The following is a 24,031-nucleotide window of genomic DNA, read 5'->3' on the forward strand; positions in this document are numbered from 1 at the left end:
ACGTCCGTCCGAGTTCCAACGAAAGTTATGGAAATTCTAAAACTAGATTAAGCGGATTTTAGTCGTTTTTCTTTTTGTTTCCAGTGCGAAATGCACATCTTAAAATAGTTTTTCATCATGAGGTCTGAGCCCTGAAGACGGTGAAATAAAAAGTGATAATCTTAGCTATTTTAATATTTCAACTGACTATCATCATTAATGGAAAGTTTGAGTAATTCTTTTTCCCTTTCAACGGAACATAATAGGAATCTATTTTGGATCTGTACCTGGACATTCCGAAAATATGCTCTATATGTGATTCGACACGACTGTTATGATATATGAATATTAAACCTAGGTTCAACTCAAAGTTCTAATTAAGCCAAACTGGTGATAGTTCTGCTTTTAGCTTCAGTTTCAATTTTGAATTCTTCTGTTATTTAACAAAGTAATTTATTAACAATGGGACGATCGAACGCTGAAGATACAACACGTTAAATAGCGACGATTGGAGAAAATATGCCTTATCCGAAAATTGATGGTTTCCGATATATAGGGCGTTCGGAAATAATGTTTAAATATTTTGCAACGTGATTCTAGAGATTAAAATAATAAAAAAAGTTCACATAAACACACTCCAAAAATTGTTTCTTGAAGGGATTAGAACCCCTTAAAGGGAGAATTCTGAAGGACATTTTTGCAAAACGGTTTGCGCTAAAATTATGAAATTCGGCATACTTTAATAAGTTAAAATGAGACAACTTTTTGTGTGTTAATATTTGCAGATTTTAATCAGGAACGTCACATACAGGGGGTCGCCTCTTATGTAAATGTTGCCCTGATTTTTTTGTTTGTGACATTTCTTAATTTTTGAAATCAAATTACTGAATTATAAATATTTTTAAGTTAAAAAAAATCCCGTTATTTCATTTCGTTTGGATAGACCGTTGTCCAGAAAGATAAGTTTTTATGTCCCATTCTTAATGAATTGCCCTGTATATCTAACATTTTCCTTTATTGGTGTCAACTTGAGTGTGTTGCAATTTTTGGCTGATTCGCTTAACTAAGTTATTTAAAACACTTAAAAATTAATTAGTAGTAATTAGCTATAGATTTAATGTACAGTAATGCTATTGTGAATATTTGAGAATAATAAATAGCAAATACATATTTTTACCCACGAAATTACCTATTTCTATGTAGTTTTGGTTTAATACAATTTTCTTTTTTAGAGATTTTGATATCTCGCCAATATAAAACTCATCAAAAAAAACAAAGAAAACAAAAAATGAACAAAGAAAAAGCTACTAATATTTCGAAAAGTGGAATGGTGCTAAAAAACAAAGAACAGAACAAAGAACACGAAAAATGAACAATGAAAAAGAGAAAAGAGAAAGCTACTAATATTCCGAAAAGTTGAATGGTGCTGTAACAATAAAGCACTGAATATGAATGAGTGGAGCTTGCACTAAGTTCACGTCCCAGTGGCACTAAAAAAGCAAAAGCAAAGTTCTAATATTTCGCTTTCCTCTCGAACTACGGTGTTTGTACCACAAATCCCAAAGGAGCGAGTTTATCCAGGCCCGTTACCATATAAGCTGTTCTGGTCTAAGAATAGCCTGGAGCAAATGGTGTAAATATTACAAAATTCCTAGTTCTTATTGCCAGAGGCTCATAATCTTTCCGGGCTATTTTAGGCCAGGCCGAAAATAAAACCAGTGACGTTCTGTTTTGTAAGTACGGTACGACTCCCGCATGGAAACTCTTCTTGCATTGCCTAAAAAGGCGACCTTGCTAAATTTAGACCTTTTTCTTAAAGTGGGTTTTGTCGACTTTGGTGGTATTTCATGCGGTGCCCTAAATAGCTCTTCGGGAGCCTGGGTGGTTCGTGCAACAAGAGAGGCGTTTGCGCCCTATTTTTAGGCGGGTGCAGGTTGATGGGCGAATTTAGAAATCCCAAAATTACTAACCCAAAAAATTGTTTATTAAAAAAATTACATAATATAACATAATAATAACATCAAAGTCGTTGGTAAAACCCTAAAATAGGAAATGAAAGGCAGGCGTATTACTGAGAGGTTTTATTGACCTGCCTCGTAATAAAGTAAATAATTACATAAAGTAAATAGTATTAACAAATAAGGTAAACATAGAGTCGAAAGATGTTAATTATATACAAGGTGTTCTTGCAAAAAATGTCTGTCTGGCAGTAGAACCACGGTCGCATTATCGTAACTGCAGATGGAATAAAGCAGTAGAAACAACATGATAGAAATGCAATTAAGAAATTGCTTAGAAGCACTTGCGGTGGACAATTCCAGGGCCGGATTCGTCGTATTCTTGCTTGGAGATCCACATCTGTTGGAAGGTGGACAGGGAAGCCAAGATGGATCCACCGATCCATACGGAGTATTTCCTTTCAGGGGGAGCGATGATCTTGATCTTGATGGTGGATGGGGCCAAGGCAGTGATTTCCTTCTGCATACGGTCAGCAATACCTGGGTACATGGTGGTACCTCCGGAAAGGACAGTGTTGGCGTACAAGTCCTTCCTGATATCAACGTCGCACTTCATGATGGAGTTGTAGACGGTCTCGTGGATACCGCAAGATTCCATACCCAAGAAGGAAGGCTGGAACAAGGCTTCAGGGCAACGGAATCTCTCGTTACCGATGGTGATGACCTGTCCATCAGGCAACTCGTAGCTCTTTTCCAATGAGGTGGAAGCGGCGGCGGTGGCCATTTCCTGTTCGAAGTCCAGGGCGACATAGCAAAGTTTCTCCTTGATGTCACGAACGATTTCCCTTTCAGCGGTGGTGGTGAATGAGTAACCTCTTTCGGTCAAGATCTTCATGAGGTAGTCGGTTAAGTCGCGACCAGCCAAGTCCAAACGGAGGATGGCATGGGGAAGAGCGTAACCTTCATAGATGGGAACGGTGTGGGTGACACCATCTCCAGAGTCCAAGACAATACCGGTGGTACGACCGGAAGCGTACAGGGAAAGCACAGCTTGGATGGCGACATACATGGCGGGGGTGTTGAAAGTCTCAAACATGATTTGAGTCATCTTCTCCCTGTTGGCTTTGGGGTTCAAGGGGGCCTCAGTAAGGAGAACGGGGTGCTCTTCAGGGGCGACACGGAGTTCATTGTAGAAGGTGTGATGCCAGATCTTTTCCATGTCATCCCAGTTGGTGATGATACCGTGCTCAATGGGGTATTTCAGGGTGAGGATACCTCTTTTGCTCTGGGCTTCATCTCCTACGTATGAGTCCTTTTGACCCATACCGACCATCACTCCCTGATGCCTTGGGCGACCTACGATGGATGGGAAGACGGCACGGGGTGCGTCATCACCGGCGAAACCGGCTTTGCACATACCGGAACCGTTGTCAACGACAAGAGCCGCAACATCGTCGTCACACATGTTGTCTGATGTGGTTGATCACTACTGCTCACACAAGACAGAAAATACTCAGCTCAAAAGCTTGAATGCGACTAAGGAATAGTAAGATCCAGGTATGCTTTTATAGATGAGCGGGACAGTGGCGTCGTGCGTGCCCCTAAAAATATACACGTTTCTATTCCTACACACTCGCGGCTCAACATTACACTACAGGTTCGCAGACGGACCTCCCAAAATGGTAATTTTTTAGAATTGATCACTAGGGAATTCGGCAAGATTGTAAAAGATTGGTGAGAATATTGAAAAGAAAATTCAATCATGAAACAGTTTGTGTTAATTTACATGAGCTTATTGTTAAGACTTCCGTTCAGAGGTTGTGATTGAATCGATTTTGCAGGAAACTGCAGGTTTATTCCTTTAATACACCTCTTTGTATTAAAAAAATATTAATTATGAATTTTGTTGTCTAAATGAGTAAGATTATATATCCATTTACGCAGCATATTCATATCCAGAAAAAATTTCTCAAGGGGGTGGCAGCCAGCATCTGTTCTCCTAAATTGGGAAAGCTAAAGAAACTTGCAATTACTCCAACTTCAACGCTTGAAATTTTAAAAATAAATTTTTATTGAAAACTTTGCATCCATTGCCATGCAAAAGGAACTCAAGATACTTCTTTTCTTCCAAAAGGAATAAATAATTCGGAAATATGTTTTTATTTTGAAAGAAAACACTGGCATGAATGACTCTGGAAACAAACTTTCACAATCTCTCAATGAGATTTAGATCAGGTGAATTGGCGGGCCATGCTAATTTGGTAATTTCCTCAGCTTGACTTGCCTCCAACGCTCTTCTAACCAGATGTGTCTTAACGTTATCTTCCATAAAGATTAAATTTTGCAAAATTTCGTTTTCGAAAGGATAAACAATGAATATAATAACATTTTCGCAATCATTTCTGGTAAGTGGAACTTAAAGGAGAAAGAATTTTACAAAACATTAATTCGCTTTCGATTTAGGTGGGATGGATCTTGGAAATGACCTTTGAGAGCAGACATTTACATGACTTTTTTGGCGATTTTTGGCCCTAGATTCTGAAAAAGCCATTTATGCCTAGAAATGAAAGCGTAAAATTATATTTTAAGCCCGCGTGAACAAAAAAATCATATATACTGAGCGATAAGGGACGATTGATTTTTTATCAGCTATTTAAAGAATTTATTGAGTTTTGTTCAGTTTCCTTATACATCATATTAGTGCCCAAATGTCTACATTTTAAGGCTCTAAAATCCCGGTTGTAAAATTTGCGAGCTTAGTAGAATGAAAGGTGCTATTCTTTATGGAGATGTATGATGTATGGTCCTACCAAACACCCTTACATTTTAACCTAATCCTGCGATCAACGTTCCGCTAATTCGTTATTTTTACGTCTATTGTTAAGACGAAAGGCCAACTAGTTGAACTTATGCGTGTTTATAAGAATTTTCACACTGGCACGATAGTGGCGAATATTTAAGTTTAATGCATTTTTAAAGTAAGTGAAATTATTCACTTTCGATTACTGAAATTGTTTTGTTACACATTACAAAAATTATATTTATTAGAAATGCTAGAATGTGATTATTTTTAATGGGTCTTGTTCAAATTAATAAAATCCGGAGATTTTTACGAAATTACTGAATAAACGTCTATATGAAACCATTATACGTCACACTAGGAAAGGCTCGTACATAGTACAAATTGGGACTTTCTTAGGATCCTTCTTGTAGTGAATCTGAGTCATCCAACTTGAAATAGGAGATGAAATTTGTTTTTTTTTCGTTATTCATCTGTTAGTGAAACTTTACTAGTATTTGCTTACTAAGCATGATAAGGTTGAACATTATGTAATTTCATGGCTTTGCATAGAATTTCCAGTAAATTCACCAGACCTGAATCCCATTGAGCATTTACGGAATTTTATTTGCAGGACGATCTTTAATTACAACATTGCACCGAGAATTGTGAATTAATTTGCTGAAGTTTGATATAGTAAGTTGTTAATAATATAATATCGAAGTTGACAACTTCCAGATGTAACTGGCTCACACTATTTTAATAACTAGAGGAGGGTCGTCTCACTATTAATTGATAATTTTTTTAATAAATTAATTATTTTTGTAAGATTCTAGATTTAATCTCCATCATAAACTGCATTTGAAAGCAACTATTTTAGTTTAGGTTTCTCAAGCAATTATAGTCAAAATATCGGCGGTTTCGAAGACTTTCACACGTGTGTATAATATAGAGTGCGTTTTTTACGGGTTCATTTTCAAAGCCCATGTTGAACTTACAAAAGGCTGTATTATTAGCAATGTAAAAACAATAAAAATATCTGCCGTTTACGTGCGAATGTTACCATTTGACCAACTTTCAATGAAAATTAAATTTAAATACGAAGAACCAAGCTATTTGGGCTGGTGCGACAACGAGCTACTTGATGAAACTTGTATGGTAATATATTATATTTTATTAACAATGGGGTCCAGAAAATGGATGTACTCACATTTATTGTTCGAATTTGTCGCCATTTGCTGCTATACAGTACCCAAAGTAAAACATGTATTTTTACAGGCTTTTTTGACCTAGTTGGCAAACTAGAATGAAATTTAGACTTTCAATATTACTTGTGCCAAGTATCACAGCTATAAGTCTAACAGAATAGATTTTTGCACGAGGATAGAAATTTAACATATTGATGGCGGTGTACTAAAATGAAATCGGTAAATTTCTCAAAAGCGGTTCATGATCATTTTTAAATGAAAACGCTTTCATGCAAAAATTATCGGTAATTTTGATGCACTTACGTTGACACCCGCGACAATTGCAAATTACCGCTATGCTATGTTAGTAATTGTTTCAGCGTAACAATAAGAAACGAGGATCGCATTGTTGAAATCTCGAATTGGACAAATCAATGAAATTTTCCTTTAAAATGTGTTTTAATTTTTTTTATTAGCTGAAATGTGCTAATTCTGAATATATACCCAAGCTTCAATTTAAACATCCCGTATATCAAGACCCTAAAATAAAAGAGCTCCTGCGATCAAAACAGGACTGCTGATCATCATTTAGGTCTTTCTATTTCAGATCAGGATGTGTGTAAATGCCTTGAAATTATTTTATTCTTTTCTCTAAAGCCGAGATGTAAATATTTGCCTCATACAACATCGAAGAAATTGAATAAATTAAGAGAGAATTTAAGATTAGGGAATAGATTCGACTATGCATTGAAAAAGAGCTCAGTCGCCTCGATTGTCAAAACTTCGTTACAGTTCAGTGGCGTGCTAAATTTCATACTCTCCGCTTCGGACCATAATATGTCAAAACTGTTTAAAATTCTAAAATTTATTAAAGTTCTAAGATTGAGAATAATTGATGATTTGCGCTGCGGTATTTCTAAAACTCAGAGAAAATTAGCGTTTTCATATGCTGTCAACTCTCTGAACAAAACGTTTAATATAGTTGACAACAGCAAAAGCAGTTTACTTTAGTTGTTGTCAACTCTTTGGACGTCAATATTAATTCCAGAAACATCCAGATAAATTGTTAAAAAAATATATAAAATTTCTAAGACCCTTTATTCCTACGCCGATGCGCAGTGGTAGTTGCCCAAAATAACCGGTACCATCCATGTATGGCCTGGTCGATGGGGCGACGCAGTCGCAGGCGTCGCCCAAAATAAGACATGCTGATTGTGGATAGTGGGAGGCGCCGCGACGCGTCCTGTTGCCGCGGTTTCACAAAGGCGACCGCTCCTAAAATAGTACCCGAAACCAAAAATGCATGCTTCTCCCGGATTATCCACATAGTTTTCCGAACTTTTAGATTTTGTTTTTGGACCGTTCCTCTTTTCAGCTTTTCCTCTATGTGTAAAAAGTTCAAATTGTGTTTTTGCTCTAACTTTTGCATGCAGCTTCTATCTAATTCATTGATATATAATTGATCTGATCTGTCTTGTTTCAAGCGTAAGTAGTCAGTTTTAATTGTGTTTTATGGATTTTTGGTTCCAGCTATAGCTAGCATTAGTTAACGAGATTTCAATATTGCATAAAATCACATCAAAATAAAAAATTGAACAAAAACAAAACACTTTTTTTTAAGTTTTGTTATTTCGTATATTGGCGAAAACTCTTCCCACCATACTGAGGTTCTTTCCTATACAAGTGCCATTTTCGGTGGATTGCATAAGTATAGTTTTCAATAATTAATAAAATTAACATGCCACACCTTTGCTTTAACCTGCTATGCCATGAAACCATTTGCACTTCATTTGAAAACCCATCACAACCATTCATTTAATATATATCCATAACGCCTGACAAGTTTGCACTAGTGCAAGTTATACCCGTACATTGCTTGCACTCGTGTTCTTTTTCAACTCGGCTAGCAATGCTGCAAGTGCAATCCAAAAATTTTGCTCATTATTATTATATTTATTTATTATACAGGATGGTCCAATCAAAAACTTGATCCTTTCTTAATCTTTAAAAATAAGAATTTTTCGGAAAATTCCCAAAATACGTCAGAACAGTTTTTGAAGGGAAAGAATTTTTATATAACATTCAACCCCCAAACTTCGCCTTTGTGCGAGTCACTGCACCCCCTCTCGAAAATTTCAAATGGCACGAGGGGTCATGTGATATTTCAAATTAAAGATTTTTTAAAACTACATTCAATGGCGTTATGCGATTCAAAATCTATCGATTACTTTTTGAGAAAAACAGCTATGAATTTCGTAACTAAAAATATAATAAATAAAAATAACGAAAGACTGTTGTAAGCACAAAATCGAAAACAATTCAATTTTCTATCAGCAAACAAGTTTTTGCATTGTTTACGGACTATTTAACTAAGTTTATATTGCATGATGGTGAGGTAATTGAATTTTGTGCAAACTCTCCAATTAATAAACATGTATTTATCTTAAGATGGGTAGAGGGAAGTTTACAGCGGCCTGAAGGCACACTAACGATTACTTGTGCGCAGTAATAATTAGTTAGGTGCACTGAGAATTATTTACGTGCACTAAAAATTATTTAAGCGCACATTATTCACGCACATTTACGCGCGCATTTAATCGACCTTTTCCGTGACTCCAGATTTAATTCATGCGCTAACTTTTCTTTTTCATTTCCGTATAGATTTTTAGACGCATTCAATATTCGCCCGAAAAAAATATTTCGTCATACATTTTCATAAGAACCATTGGAAAAAATGAAGAAGACGATTTTCCAATTAATGAGGTGGAACTGAAAGAAGGAGCGAGAGAAGAGTTTCAGTTTTAATTGAATTTTTTTCCCATATTCAATCCAAATAATCATATTTTATACTTCACGAGATTGGATTTAAAGGGAATTTCATGTTCACTTAAAAGCTTTTTGAAATGTGATCCTTGACTAGGAGAGAAATGGAAGTATTGAGGAAATACCATAACGGGTACTGTTAGATTCTTGATTGGAAATTATATTGGTATCAGGATTAATATAGATCGCGTCTTGTGTTGACTCTCAATGGAGCATAAATACTAACGAAGTTAACGTTACTTCTGAAGGTTTACATTAACGAAATTATAAATCCAGCTTTGTTTACCTAAATAGCAGGAAAAGTAAACTATTACAGTCTGTATTGTAGTGGGGCTGCAACCATTGAAAAGCGCATCTTTAAGTCAGCAGATAAGACTCATGTTTGTCTATCGATTTCAAGTTTCTTCCTTATAAGTCCAGTAATCTCCATTTTTCCCGTTTTTGCCAAATATATTTCCCTCAGCACTGCGAGCCCTCCTTCCAATAAATAATTTGCCCCTAAGGGCACTTTATCAACGTCAACCCTCTCCACAATACATAACTTTGTTCTTATTAGATATCTCGATGGAATAAGAATTGAACAAAGTATAGTCTCGCATTGCTATATTTGAACTGACCCGTCTATAAATAGAGCGTCGAGTGATCACAATAGAGGATAGAGGTTGACACTTTTGGCAAGGGTCACCGGGAATGTAAATACACGCCTTAATTATACAAATATCAGGGAATTTTTGGCAAAATCCAGTTTATTTACCCGGGTGATTCATTAATTTCGGTTACTCATATCGAGTGTTCCAGCCTGATTCAGCCAAAATACTGAGACATATTTTGCTTTCATAATATAGACGAAAAATGTAGCTTTGCATAACACGTACTCGTTTCTTTTCATACTAGTTCAAGTAGAAGATATAGGGAAAAATCGGAATACGTGAAGTTTCACGCATTGTTTGCATGGAAAATTTCGGGAACCTCAAACTTTCATGAAATCAACGAAAAATGCAGTTTTGTGTAAGTAGTGCTTAATCATGGAGTTCATGTACGAGATGTTGAAATGCATCGACATACATGGAATTTTACGTATTATTTGAGTAAAAAATTTCAGGAACCTCAAACTTTCATGACATCGACGAAAAATGCGGCTTTGCGCAAGTGATGCTTAATTATCGAGTTCATGTACGAGATATTGAAAGACATTGAAATACATGGAATTTGATGTATTATTTGAGTAAAAAATTTCAGAAACCTCAAATTTTCATGATATCGATGAAAAATGCGGTTTTGCGCAAGTAGTGCTTTATCATGAAATTCATGCGCGAGATATTGAAACACGTTAAATTTTATTCATTATTTGAATAAAAAATTTCAGGAACTTCAATTTTTCATGAAATCGACGAAAAATGTGGTTTTGCGCAAGTAGTGCTTAATCATGGAGTTTGTGCACGAGACATTGAAAGAAATGGAAATACGTTGAACTTCATATATTATTTGAATAGGACATTTCTGAAGTTTCAAAAATTTTCCGAAATTTGAAAAAAATTAAGCAAATTTTCAGGATTTTCTGAAAGCAAACAGATCGAACGGAATAAGGTAATCGGAATATCAAGATGCATGCCAGGCATTTTTAGAACGTGAGTCTAAAATTAAATGGCCGCCTCTACGTCCTTGAACGATATTTTTATTTAGCTTCAAAATGAGGCTAAATATGAAATAGGATGCCAACTTTCTGATTAAGAATTTGGTAGGTCGGACACGACCTTACGAGTTTCTCGAGTGGAGTAAAGCGTGGTTTGTAGACTTATGTAATCTATCGTTAAGAAGTTTAACGTGCTACTTTAAGCTGGCTTATAATGGGTTAAAATATGATATATTCGAGAGAGGATCAACATTTTGACATTTTTTAGAATTATATAGGGTGTGCAAAATAGGTGATTAGAGTAAAACGGCTTGTAGTGTCACATCCCAGTTTTATAGATTTATCAAATGACAATAAGTTTGGAATTTATTTTTTTTATGTGTAAAATATTCACAATTTTTGAAAATTAGTGTCATTTCATATATTTGATAAATGAACTAAGAGTTTTTCTGCCCCATCATTGGATGCTAAAAACCCATTAATTTCAAATACTGCACAGTTCTAATCAGCCCTTTTTAAGGATTGATAGCACGAATGTTTTTTATGCTCATTTATGGTGAACAGCTAAACCGTTATAACGTTTCTACCTCAACGGAAATTTGAAATTTCATGCATTAAGTTTTCCACGTCAACCACGGAAAATAAATTTGCCCACAGTGAAAGAGCAAAGTTTATCTTATAAAGTAGTTTTGTCGCTACTGCAAAGTTCAGAGTCACGAAAGGCATAAAGAGCTTAAAGTTTGGAAATGTCCTAGATTTCGTCGGGGGAATAATTGCTAGCGAAAAGATTGTTTCACAGTTTTTGATCGTGGAATTGAATAATATCGAATGAAAATCCTTCCGCCTGAAGTGCCTGTTCGGTCGGTTTGTTATTAAATTGTGGGAATAGTGGTGAAAAAGTGGAAAAATACTATAAATAAATAAAATTAAAAAATAAAGAAATAAAATTTGGTAGACGAAATTGCAAATTTATTTATTTCCTTTAAGTTAAGAAAGGGAAATGCGCATGACCATGTTGACCAGGGATGATTTTTGTGGGTAACAATTAATTCCATTGGTATGTTGTTTTTATTACATTTTTTTTTCAGACTAATAATGCAAATTTAGAGATCAATTAGTGATTTACTGAAACATCACGAATGTTCTTGAAAATGGGGAAGAATACTAAAAATAAGAGACAAGAAAGTTTCTAAAGAACACCAAAAACTGTTAACAAAAAGCGGAATTTCGGAATGTTTCACACAATTTAAAGTATCGGATGTTAAAATCTTTTCATTCCGAAGACATTAACACCTTGTCAACGTCTTCAGAAGCTAAAAAAAAAAGAAAAAAAGTGATAAAAAGAAAGAAGAAACACCAACAATTCGCTCAGGAGTTTGCTTGGCTCGTCCTGGAAAACGCTATTTGCTGGTCTTGCAGTGTGAAAGTGTATAAAGATAAAAACTGGTGTTCAAGATTTAATAAAAAAAACTGCCTGAAAGTGAAAATACAGCGTGGCTGGCTCTGGAAAACCGCAACGATGCTGAATAGTTAAATTTTCTAATTAGGCACACAAAATAAAAGTTAACTCACATACAAGTTAACACAGTCTGCTAACTCACTAAATAAATTTAACTACGAAATTAATAGAAACAATATATTTTTATGTCTACTGAAAAGTTTCAAGAAAGTGATATATCTCCTTCTTGAAACACCTTTTTCTACCTTCTAAAGAACCGTTTTAAAATTGACTAGCTGTTACCATTTTTCTCGAAGAAGGCAATTGATCACCGCAAGATTGAACATTCAGTTTAATCTAAAAAAACCTTTAAACTGAGATACTTACTTGTATAAGAAAAAGCGAGTCCATCCGACCATCGGAAATCACTTTCATGAGTTTTATCCGAGGCTCCAATCCAATAAGCGTTGTCATCACGATAACTGGGGCTGAAAAGAAAATCTCGGATTAATGGAAGCTGGGAAGTTCAACAACGTGAGACAGAAGCTTCTTCATGCTGTTAAAGTTTTAACGCTCAGAAAATGGAGTTAGTTACCAGGTTAACGGTATTTGCGGGTTTTATGTTAACAGACGTTCATTTCCATTTTGCCTGTGACCTCAGCGCGCGTTTTTCTACGTCTGAAGTTCTTCAATTGGATTTGAAACTAAATTATTTAAGCTTAGCAGGGACTTGAAATTCTTATTAAATTTTCTTATTGCTCTGTTTTAATGGGAACTATGTTCCAGGTAAAGCTACGAGCATTCAATAATTTGGCCCTAAAGTTTATAAGACAAATTGCCCACATGGCTAACCTTTAGCAGGGCACATCGGTGATAGATAAGATAATTTAGCAGTTTAACCTCATCGGAGCTTGAGGTTCTATTTTTGCTAGTATTTAGTGCCACCATATGTTCACGTCAGTGGGCTATTTATGTCTTGCTTCTATTTGTGATCTATACGAACGTTCCTGGAGAATAAGTAGTTTTTTTGGAATTGTTAAGTACCTACGTACTATTAAGGTGTTTTTATTGTTACAAATAGGGTTATCACTAGGTATAACAGCTATGATCATTAGTATATATTATTGCAGCATTTTTATTTTTTAATTCAGGCTCATGTGGCAGAAACTGAAACTTTACTTTGCGTTTTTCTCAAAACTGGATTTATTGTCTATAATTCTGAAGAAGCAGTTTAGGTTCGTGTCATATATGTGGCTTTCAGATCCTCAAAACATTAACGAAATTGTTATACGCCTGATGGTACGGAACTTGAACCAGCTAATATAAGGATGTGGACAAATTGGTGAGTGAATCTCTACTATACTGCGGATTTTTATGAAATCCCCGTAGAAGGGACAACTTTTTAATGTATTTTAACATTACAATTATCATTGTTTCAAAGAGATTTAGGTACGACGGATTTCAAGATATTTTCATGTTAATCAAATAAAAATTATGATTCTTGACATTTTATCTACCTCTAACCCTTTTTGTTGTAAATAAAGACGCTACCTTTACTTCATTAGATACTGTTGTACCAGTTTACCTATTTGAGCCTAAATTCATTATTCATATAATTTCTCGTTCATTTTCAATGTGTTAACTTAACAAAGTTGCATAGTTAATAGACAGAGCACTATTTATAAAGTTAGGCTACATTATATCAATTATCTGGACTTGGTGTCGAGGCAACCAGAAATACACGGATGTATACATATGTATAATAAAGTAATTAGTCAACTAGTCCATAAAAAAATGTGGACAAATTGGTGACTGAATAATTACTATATAGAGAGTTTTTTTGAAGTCACTGTAGAAGTGATCATTTTCTAACTTGGTTTAATGCTGCAAAAGTTTTAATTAGATCCAGGTAGGGCTTTTTCCATATGGTATGTATATACATGTTATTACACGTTCCAAAATTAATATTGAATTGCACAAAAAAAATGCACATCTTGTAGGAAAATCATATTGATACTTATTAGCATTTCAAGGAAAATAACAGCGCTTACTGATAATTTTTCTTCATCTGAGACCTTTACCTAATTCAACTTTCAGGGGTAGTTTTGCAGTGAAACGGACACGAACAAGGCCAATTAGTAAGTAAAATTCTAACGTCCCCATTAAAAAAAGCACTGTATGTTATTATACGGTGTGTCCCAGATTCGATCTTATCGGAGAAATCTAAGAAACTGTAGTATTGTTTAAGAAATAAGAATTAACTATGATTATTAACTATATTTATTCTTCAATATTTTTGTTGCTTATAACATGTTAAGTTGATGTACTTTATAAATAGCATTAGCATAATATAACGCATAGCAGTCGTGGCCGAGCGGTTAAGGCGTCTGACTAGAAATCAGATTCCCTCTGGGAGCGTAGGTTCGAATCCTACCGACTGCGCAAAAAACTCTTTTTTTATTTTTTTTAAATGATAATATGCAATAGCGTTGAGTAATGGATTAGAGTAACCATTACAAATTCTGAACCAATTGAAATAGTACTACAATGGGACTTAACTCTTGACCTCAATCTGTATTCTCAACAGTTAGTTTGTAAATTTAAGTGGAACACCTTGTATATTGTAATTTAATTTTTCGATTGAGCTAACTTGATATTGTCTTAGAAACAGCTAATTCAAAATACAATTGTTTTTTACAACTTTTTGATGTTTTTTCAAATAAACCTGGTAGCCCATCGATCGATGTACGTATGTATGTATAGATAATAAATAACCACAAATGTCTTAATATGCGAGAACGTGTATCTTTTATGGTTTGGAAGTCCGCTTATACATAGATCTCTGCGAATTTGTAACGCAATGGATAATTATTGGGGAAAAATACCTGTCTCAACCACAAAACTCAAACACTATAAAACGTATCTAAATTTTAGATGATAAGCTTTATGTCATTTTAGAATTAATTATTAAATTATTATCATATTTTAACGAAAGTACACCTAATTGCGTTGAATACGAAAAAGTATTTTATTTATCGGCCTAAAAACCTAATAAAATAATGGGATAATATGCATTTAACAACTACTACGTAAAACCATGATATGAGTTGACGTCAGTTTTAAGCACTTCCCTTATAACAATAAAAAGACAGGTAATATGTGAACAAAGGAATATAGAGTCATTAGAGGTTAGTTGCAGATATCAGGTATTAATCATTTTATTTAGAAATATTAGTGTTGCATTTTCAAGGAGTATTTACAACATGAACAAGTTACTAAACTGCTGTTTTGGATTGTTTTTGGGTACGTTTTAAAACTTTTCATTTATTTGTTTATTACCTTTTTTTATTCATTAAAAAGAAATTGAATGATGGAAAAAATATCAGGAATAATGTTTTTGGAAATATTTGAACATGAAGCAATTTATGTGCAATATTGGGTGCAAATAAATAAATAAAATTAACTGCCAAACATCGAAAATGCTATTTACGGATTTGAATTTAAATATATAAAATAATAAAAAAGTCGCTCAATTTTGCATCATCGAACTTCGTTACTAGGCCCGCTTAACACGTATTCATTAACGACCCGCATTAATTTCTCTCATCCATATGATAAATAGGAAAAGTTTTCTACCGCCTAACAGAATTAGTATTTGTGTTTTGGGAGGGTATATTTCATACGAACTTCCCTTGTTTTGCTATACCCCCAAGTACGTTCGTGTTTCCATTTTATCTCACAGTATGTTGTTATAGCATACGTTTCAAAACAGAAGGTTTCAGGCAGATCTTTGTGGGATCGAGGAAAATTCACGTGCAGAAACAAAAACCTTTCTCATATCAAAGCTGTGTACAGGGTGGTCCAAATTCGAGGTACCATTGGGACTTGGAAACTATGAGAGATGCGAAGTCGCTTAAATTGGGGCAATTTACTTTTTTTGAAGAGATATTTCACAACAAATTTTACTAGTTTTTCATCCCTGCAAGATGGCGGTGTAAAATTTAAAATCCGAAGTTTCGTCTTTGAGCCACCATCATCAACTTAATTCTTTTAAATACAGACGTGGATTTTTCACTGTATATTCTATTATCTTTTTGCCTTTATAAGAACAATGACATATAACGGTCATCAATAAAAGTAGTAGATATGATAAAAGTATCCTTTTAAAAAGTGCATATGTATATCTATCACTCTTCCACGTATGATTTTCAGCATAGGGTTGTCTTCGTTACAGTGTCACTGTTCCTGTAATAAATATTTTTAATGAATTTTAATGTATGAAATAAATGACATAAAAATTTTTTTAAATGATTTTTCACGAAATATAACAATTAGCTAGAACTTATGAGTACTTAAAAACAAATTAATTTCTGGACAAGCAGGTGACTATGGATTGAGTCTGTTCTATTTTACTTTAATAAGTAAATAATTGTCAAACTGTTTAATTGTCACATCTATTTAGTAAATTAAAAAATCAATATTAATTGCTATTAAAATAAAACAAAATGTCCTCATCACTTAAAAAGCGTAATGTGATAAAAATCTATTACGCTTGCAATAGAAATACTTAGTTATCTTCAGACCATTATTTATGAAAATAAAAAACTTCAAAAGTGGTATTAAAAATGATTTAAATCACGGTTCTAATTAAATTATTTAAAATAGAACGATAATAATTCAAGTTTCCATTTTTGGTAAATAAATGCAAATTAATATGCTAAGAGGTCTCAAAAAGAAGTGATAACAACGAAACAACATTTGTTTTAAAATATCTCTTGAAATAAAGTCTGGAAAAATAAAAATGATATGGTAAAATTTCGTTTTTTTCTGTATGTCTCCGGAAGTGTTCGCAATTTTTCCCGATTCGAAGTGGCATTTTCTTGGGCACTTAATCGTGCAACTTTGCTTCAAATTAAGCGACCTCGCATCTTTTATAATTTTCGACATCCCAATGATACATCTCTAATTTGGACGGCTCTGTATTGGATTGAACAAACACATATGTCTCCTTAGTTTTGCATATGTTCCTGCATCGCTGGAAGGCACGTAGAAGGCATCAATGCTATGAGAACCAGACACCTGCTGAGGTTCGGACATGAGGAGGGTGGCTGCTCTACTGATAAATGATTTTCGCTCAAGCTTAACTCAGCATTGATGATTTTTTATGGAAGAGATGTGCAAGATAACGAGATGTTAGGGCATATTCTTACAAACTGTCCTAGTTCAACTAGCACTGGCATCCAGATATTTTAGGGAAATTTCCATTCCATCATCATTCCATTCTATTTCTATTTTGCTTCGTGGTCAACAAAATTTCTAGTTTCCTTGAAACTTGAGCCTCACTATAAGTACTAAGCGTGTGTATTCTGAGTACTGAAGACCCCCGCTAATCATTAATACATTAATTGGTTTTGTTTGTTCTAAATTGTGGAGGAGAGACTTCTTGTGCGGTTGAGCATTTATTCTTTTTCATATCGGTCATACGACCATCGACAATCGACACTTGAGTAATCTTATTTTTCTACATTTATTATTAGCAATTTAAACGATACTATCTTATTGTTATTCATTGCTAGCAAACATTGCCCATAATGACAAGTACTCTATCCACTTATCGAGATAAATCTTTAACAAAAAGGTCATCCAGTATAATTATACAACAATTTCGTCAATAAGAGACAAGTGTGATAAACAAAACTCCATTATTCTGGAAAGATTACAATCTTATCTTCGTAATATATAAAGAGGGAGAGAATACTGTCGATCATTCGTTCAGAGTTCAGCAGTATTAATATCTCTAAAAATTAAATCACAAATCAATATGTTCGCTAAGCTAGTTCTAGCTTTTGCTTTTATAGGTGAGTCTAGGAAATTAAAAAATACGTGGAAAAGTTACTGATATTTTTGATTTTATCATTTTAATGTGCACGAAAATCTTCTCAAAACAAGGAGGCCACGTCCTCTTCGCAGGTTCTCTTGGGCATTTTGACTCAAGATATTCTGTGAAATTCTGTGAAATCTTAAAAATTCTTAAACACTACAGGCTTTTTTGGAAACAAAGTCATCTGAACGAATAAATGATTGGTTTCAGCTTTTACCGCCACTATTTCTGAAGCAAAAGTCTACGACAAATGTGAATTGGCCCGAGCTTTGAGGAACTGGGGAGTACCCGAATCCCAAGTGGCTACTTGGGTCTGCATTGCCCACGCCGAATCCAACTTTGACACCAACGCCGTTAACTCTAACACTTGGGACTATGGTATCTTCCAGATTAGTTCAATTTACTGGTGTCAGTCTGGGGACTCTCCTGGTATGTTTCAACGAATTTTAAAATTCCAAAAAATTCTCAATTTTTCCAAAATCGCAATAGTACATATATTTTTTTAACGCTAAAATATCTTACTATACATATTGCAATAGTTTCTTTACTGGCTGGAATGCCTGGCCAGAAAAGGTAACAAGGGAAGTAATAGACAATAGCTCGCACATTTACTATGCCTCAAAGGTTCATTGTCTTTAGTTATATCTTTTGGAATGTTTAGTCGAATATGTTAGTATTTTCACTAACATATCTGGATTACTTTAGCAATTATGACTGATAATTCTTGACACATTGGTAGATGCGCTTCCCTACATCAATGATGTTTTGTTCTCTCTTCCCATTTAGTACCTGATCAAAGTATTCTTTTTATCCAGGAAATGGTTGTGGAATAAGCTGCAACAGCTTGCTTCAAGACGACATTACTGAAGACATTGCCTGCATTGAACACGTGTACGAAGAAACGGAAGCCATAGGCCAAGTTCCCGGATTCAAAGCCTGGACCACTTACCCAGGAAACTGTGATGGTGATAACAGTGCCTGGATCGCCGGTTGTTAAAGTTTACCTACTTATTCTATTTGTTTCTAAATGTTTGTTAAAATTCTCTGACATTAAAGGTTTATGAATAGTTAATGACTACATGTAATTTTATGTTTGACCTCTGTGCGTAAGAATCGTTCTGGGCAATCTAGCTAAGCATAGAAAATATGTATTGGAAATACCCTCCCGGTCCTTCAACTCCTATTTCACCAAGTAATCGTTAGATATTATTTTTGGTGGGAAATGGCCATTCTCAAGCAAAAACTCTTCTTATTTTTAGCTCATCTAGTCTGATCAAGCCTCTTCAAGGCCTTTGTAATACAGCAGTCAGTATTCTAAACTTTCTGTTTACTCATCTGTTCATATATTTGAGAATTGCTCTTACTAGTTGCTGGTACTAGTGCTAGTAATCCTTGCTACTGCCCGTGTAGGCACTCTCCTGTATTCCTATTTTTCACGTATTTGAGTACAAGGACCAGGGATCCACACAGTACTTCCGGTAAGATAGAAAGAGATTCTTGTTCTCAATCTCTTTAAAAGTCTACTTTTCGATAAGAGCTTCAGTAATTTTTGAGGAAAGATCTATTAGACTACAAATTAAGCAAGAGCGGGGAAAAGTAAAATAGAAGATCACTTCTTCTTGTCTGGTAACGTTTGCGCGGATGCTCTGACAAGGTTGTGTTTATCTTAAATTCATAAAATTCTTATCTCTGTGTCGTTAACTTCTGAGGTGAAAATCCGTGATATTGTTGAATCTCTGTCACCAATCTGTCCTGATTTTTACTAAATTTTCTATATCAACTAATAGGAAACACGTCTCTGCGCATTAGATTATTTTGGTATTTTTGCCAAAGGTGGCTATGGAACACCATGTTGGTTGAAGACAATTACCCACTTAAGTGACTTCAAAGCAATATGACAACACACACAATCAACATCTCAGGGTCAAGCTAAAAGTCATAATCGAGGTGCCATTTCCCTGTTCGACAAGAAAAGTTCAGTGGCTCGAATCCCAGTCAGTGCCGTAGGTAATAAATTAAGTTTTATGACGAAGTTGTAAATCAAATTTGTTATTCAATATTGTCATGCAACAACCTGCTATTTTCATTTATTCTGTTTGAGTTTCGCGCACAAGTAGGAATGGAATTGCACGTTATTCTCAGTCCCCCTGCAAATGCGCTGGAAGAAAATTAAATTTCCTTTAAAAATATTATTACCAAAGGTGTCACGAAACAATTTTTAAAAGTTAAAATTGACATTATTTTCTAAGTTGAATAACTTTTTTCAATTAATGAGTTGACTTTTTGTAATTTAAATTTATTTAGCAATATTATTTTCTTCCTCCTGGTCCTAGATCATCCTAGATCTAAATATACAGGGTGTCCTCGAATTGCGTGGCCAAAATGATACCGCAGATTATTTAAGTAAAAATAAGTCGATTTATTAGGTCGTGTAGTATGAAATGAGTAGAATTGAATTGAAGCTTTAGTCATTTTTTTTTCATAAGAAATGTTTTTATTGTCAATCGAAATATGCACCACCATTATCAATACACTTCTGCCATTTAACGGGAAGTTCATTGATTCCCCTGCTGTAAAAGCCTGCAGGCCGGGAGTCGATAAACTCTTGGAAGGCAGCTTTGACAGCCTCGTCGGAGTTGAATGTTTTCCCTACCAAGAAGTTATCCAAATTTTGAAAGAAGTGGTAATCAGTGGGTGCTAAGTCGGGTGAATACGGTGGATGACGAAGAGTTTCCAATTCCAACTCCTGTAGCTTGGCCAAGGTGACTTGTGCGGTGTGTGGCCGAGCGTTGTCGTGCAACAATAGCGGTGCGCTTCGATTGACTAATCTTGGCTGCTTAACCGTCAGTTGCCTCATCATTTCGGTCAGTTGTCGGCAGTAGATATCAGCCGTAATCGATTCACCAGGTTTCATGAAGCTGTGATGGATGACACCTGCGTTGGACCACCAAACGGACACCATAAGCTTCTTTTGATGAAGATTTTTTTTCGCACAATGTTTTGGTGGTTCATCTTGATCCAACCACTGCGATGAACGTCTGGTATTGTCATATAGGATTCATTTCTCATCGCAAATAACAATCCGATTCAAAAATGGATCGTTATTATACCGGCACAACAAAGAACAACAAAGAACAAGCTTCGAGACGTCGTTCTTTCTGTATGTCGCTCAATTCATGCGGTACCCACTTGTTCAGCTTTTTCACCTTACCGATTTCAGCCAAATGAGTAAATATTGTTTTTTTGGTTACACTGAATATTAACGATAATTCGCTTGCACTTTGACGTGGATTCGCTTCCACCACGCTTCCACACTTTCAGATAATCGTTATCCACTTGAGTTTCAGGTCGTCCACGTGGTTCATTTGTTCAGGTTAGTTCAGGTCAAAATTGCCAGAACGAAATTTCATGAACCAACGAGATACTGTTTGCTGTGAAGTGACTTCAGTACCAAACACATCATTAATATTGCGAGCCGTCTGAGCTGTTGTGGTTCCACGGTGGAACTCATATTTCATTAACACACGAATTTCACTGTTTTGCATGGCTGCACAAAATTTTTTATAAAAATAAAAGTTTTCAATAATTTTTAACACTTTAAACTCTGATCGAAAGAGGAAGAATGTGCCTTTTCCACATAAAAAAGTCAAGTCCAAATATAGATTTAGAGTGAAGTTATTCGCAGTTGAATGTGGCATTTCGAGAATCTACTTATTTCATACTACACGACCTAATATTTACAAAATAACAAAATAATTAAACATTGTAATGTTATTAACTTAACAAACTTTAAGTCTTCATACACAAGGTTTCATTTAAGTACATGGCCAAACTTCAAGCAGTGGTTTTCTGAATGATTCTAAGGCGGAAAATTTATATAACCATAGGTCCAGTAATGCTTCACTTTCAAGTTACAGGGTGTTAAACTTTTTCCCAAAAATTGTTACATATTAAAAAAAAACTCCTAAACACCACGAAGATGCCAACCAATATAACATTGAAACTTGGTGACAGTTTTTAATATAGTACCAAGGAATCTTTTAAGCTAGAAATTGCTCGTCCTTTTTTGTTAGAGGCGTGCATAGGGGTAACGCCAGAAATTTAAGAAGAATCAAACAAGAAAAAAACATAAAGCATTAATTAAACTCATTATTAAAACCATGATTATACAAATGGTATGCAATTGTTTTAGTAAAAAACATTTAACAATAAAAAACACGAAACTTACAAGAGTAGCTGAAAATATTCTTCTTCAACTTCAATGCAAGCATTAACTCATCTTAACATCGATTATCGAACACGTTGAAATATTCCTGCCGTATATCTTATCTGATTACATAAATCTCGTATCCGTTGGATTAATTCTTGTTAACCGGAGTTCTATAAACGAAGGAATTTACGGACACCCAAAGAAAAAATCTAACTTTTAAGAAAAAAATTACTGAATTTAAACCCAGTGACCTGGGTAATCATGGTTTAATGGCGTTACCCCTATGCACGCCTCTAACAAAAAAGGACGAGCAATTTCTAGCTTAAAAGATTCCTTGGTACTATATTAAAAACTGTCACCAAGTTTCAATGTTATATTGGTTGGCATCTTCGTGGTGTTTAGGAGTTTTTTTTTAATATGTAACAATTTTTGGGAAAAAGTTTAACACCCTGTAACTTGAAAGTGAAGCATTACTGGACCTATGGTTATATAAATTTTCCGCCTTAGAATCATTCAGAAAACCACTGCTTGAAGTTTGGCCATGTACTTAAATGAAACCTTGTGTATGAAGACTTAAAGTTTGTTAAGTTAATAACATTACAATGTTTAATTATTTTGTTATTTTGTAAATATTAGGTCGTGTAGTATGAAATAAGTAGATTCTCGAAATGCCACATTCAACTGCGAATAACTTCACTCTAAATCTATATTTGGACTTGACTTTTTTATGTGGAAAAGGCACATTCTTCCTCTTTCGATCAGAGTTTAAAGTGTTAAAAATTATTGAAAACTTTTATTTTTATAAAAAATTTTGTGCAGCCATGCAAAACAGTGAAATTCGTGTGTTAATGAAATATGAGTTCCACCGTGGAACCACAACAGCTCAGACGGCTCGCAATATTAATGATGTGTTTGGTACTGAAGTCACTTCACAGCAAACAGTATCTCGTTGGTTCATGAAATTTCGTTCTGGCAATTTTGACCTGAACTAACCTGAACAAATGAACCACGTGGACGACCTGAAACTCAAGTGGATAACGATTATCTGAAAGTGTGGAAGCGTGGTGGAAGCGAATCCACGTCAAAGTGCAAGCGAATTATCGTTAATATTCAGTGTAACCAAAAAAACAATATTTACTCATTTGGCTGAAATCGGTAAGGTGAAAAAGCTGAACAAGTGGGTACCGCATGAATTGAGCGACATACAGAAAGAACGACGTCTCGAAGCTTGTTCTTTGTTGTTCTTTGTTGTGCCGGTATAATAACGATCCATTTTTGAATCGGATTGTTATTTGCGATGAGAAATGAATCCTATATGACAATACCAGACGTTCATCGCAGTGGTTGGATCAAGATGAACCACCAAAACATTGTGCGAAAAAAAATCTTCATCAAAAGAAGCTTATGGTGTCCGTTTGGTGGTCCAACGCAGGTGTCATCCATCACAGCTTCATGAAACCTGGTGAATCGATTACGGCTGATATCTACTGCCGACAACTGACCGAAATGATGAGGCAACTGACGGTTAAGCAGCCAAGATTAGTCAATCGAAGCGCACCGCTATTGTTGCACGACAACGCTCGGCCACACACCGCACAAGTCACCTTGGCCAAGCTACAGGAGTTGGAATTGGAAACTCTTCGTCATCCACCGTATTCACCCGACTTAGCACCCACTGATTACCACTTCTTTCAAAATTTGGATAACTTCTTGGTAGGGAAAACATTCAACTCCGACGAGGCTGTCAAAGCTGCCTTCCAAGAGTTTATCGACTCCCGGCCTGCAGGCTTTTACAGCAGGGGAATCAATGAACTTCCCGTTAAATGGCAGAAGTGTATTGATAATGGTGGTGCATATTTCGATTGACAATAAAAACATTTCTTATGAAAAAAAAATGACTAAAGCTTCAATTCAATTCTACTCATTTCATACTACACGACCTAATAGAATACAAGAAAATGAAAAGAGATTTTTTTAAAATTAGCTTCACAGTTATTTGGACTCAAACGCAAAGGTATCAAAAAATATCCTCGTCGAAATCGGTTGAAATAGATATACATAAAATCGTGGTAGAAACATTATTAAAACGATGTATCATGTTCGTACGAGGTATGTTTTAGAAGTAATGACAATATATTTTTGA

At 34.9% G+C, this 24,031-nt stretch overlaps 3 protein-coding genes and 1 non-coding gene across 4 annotated transcripts in view; 2 read left to right on the plus strand and 2 right to left on the minus strand.

Annotated features, from left to right (window-relative positions):
• Positions 1 to 24,031, minus strand: part of LOC136411947 (uncharacterized) — a 103,344-nt gene that overhangs the window by 24,386 nt on the left and 54,927 nt on the right. The window contains exon 7 of the mRNA XM_066394746.1: positions 12,185 to 12,285. Coding sequence (XP_066250843.1) covers positions 12,185 to 12,285 — 101 coding nt within the window. The remainder of the gene's footprint in view (positions 1 to 12,184; positions 12,286 to 24,031) is intronic.
• On the minus strand, positions 2,046 to 3,482 carry LOC136412277 (actin, muscle). The gene has a single exon (XM_066395305.1). It carries the CDS (start codon positions 3,400 to 3,402, stop codon positions 2,272 to 2,274), a length of 1,131 nt encoding a protein of 376 aa, XP_066251402.1. The 5' UTR covers positions 3,403 to 3,482; the 3' UTR covers positions 2,046 to 2,271.
• TRNAS-AGA (transfer RNA serine (anticodon AGA)) lies at positions 14,158 to 14,239 on the plus strand. Its single transcript has one exon. It is a non-coding gene; the product is annotated as a tRNA-Ser (tRNA).
• Positions 17,498 to 18,750, plus strand: LOC136412246 (lysozyme C-1-like). Its single transcript, XM_066395255.1, has 3 exons — positions 17,498 to 17,655; positions 17,889 to 18,107; positions 18,494 to 18,750. The coding sequence occupies exons 1-3, from the start codon at positions 17,619 to 17,621 to the stop codon at positions 18,673 to 18,675; spliced, it is 438 nt and encodes a 145-aa protein (XP_066251352.1). The 5' UTR covers positions 17,498 to 17,618; the 3' UTR covers positions 18,676 to 18,750.

The sequence above is a fragment of the Euwallacea similis genome, chromosome 11 (assembly GCF_039881205.1).
Source record: "Euwallacea similis isolate ESF13 chromosome 11, ESF131.1, whole genome shotgun sequence".
NCBI classification, from domain to species: Eukaryota; Metazoa; Arthropoda; class Insecta; order Coleoptera; family Curculionidae; genus Euwallacea; species Euwallacea similis.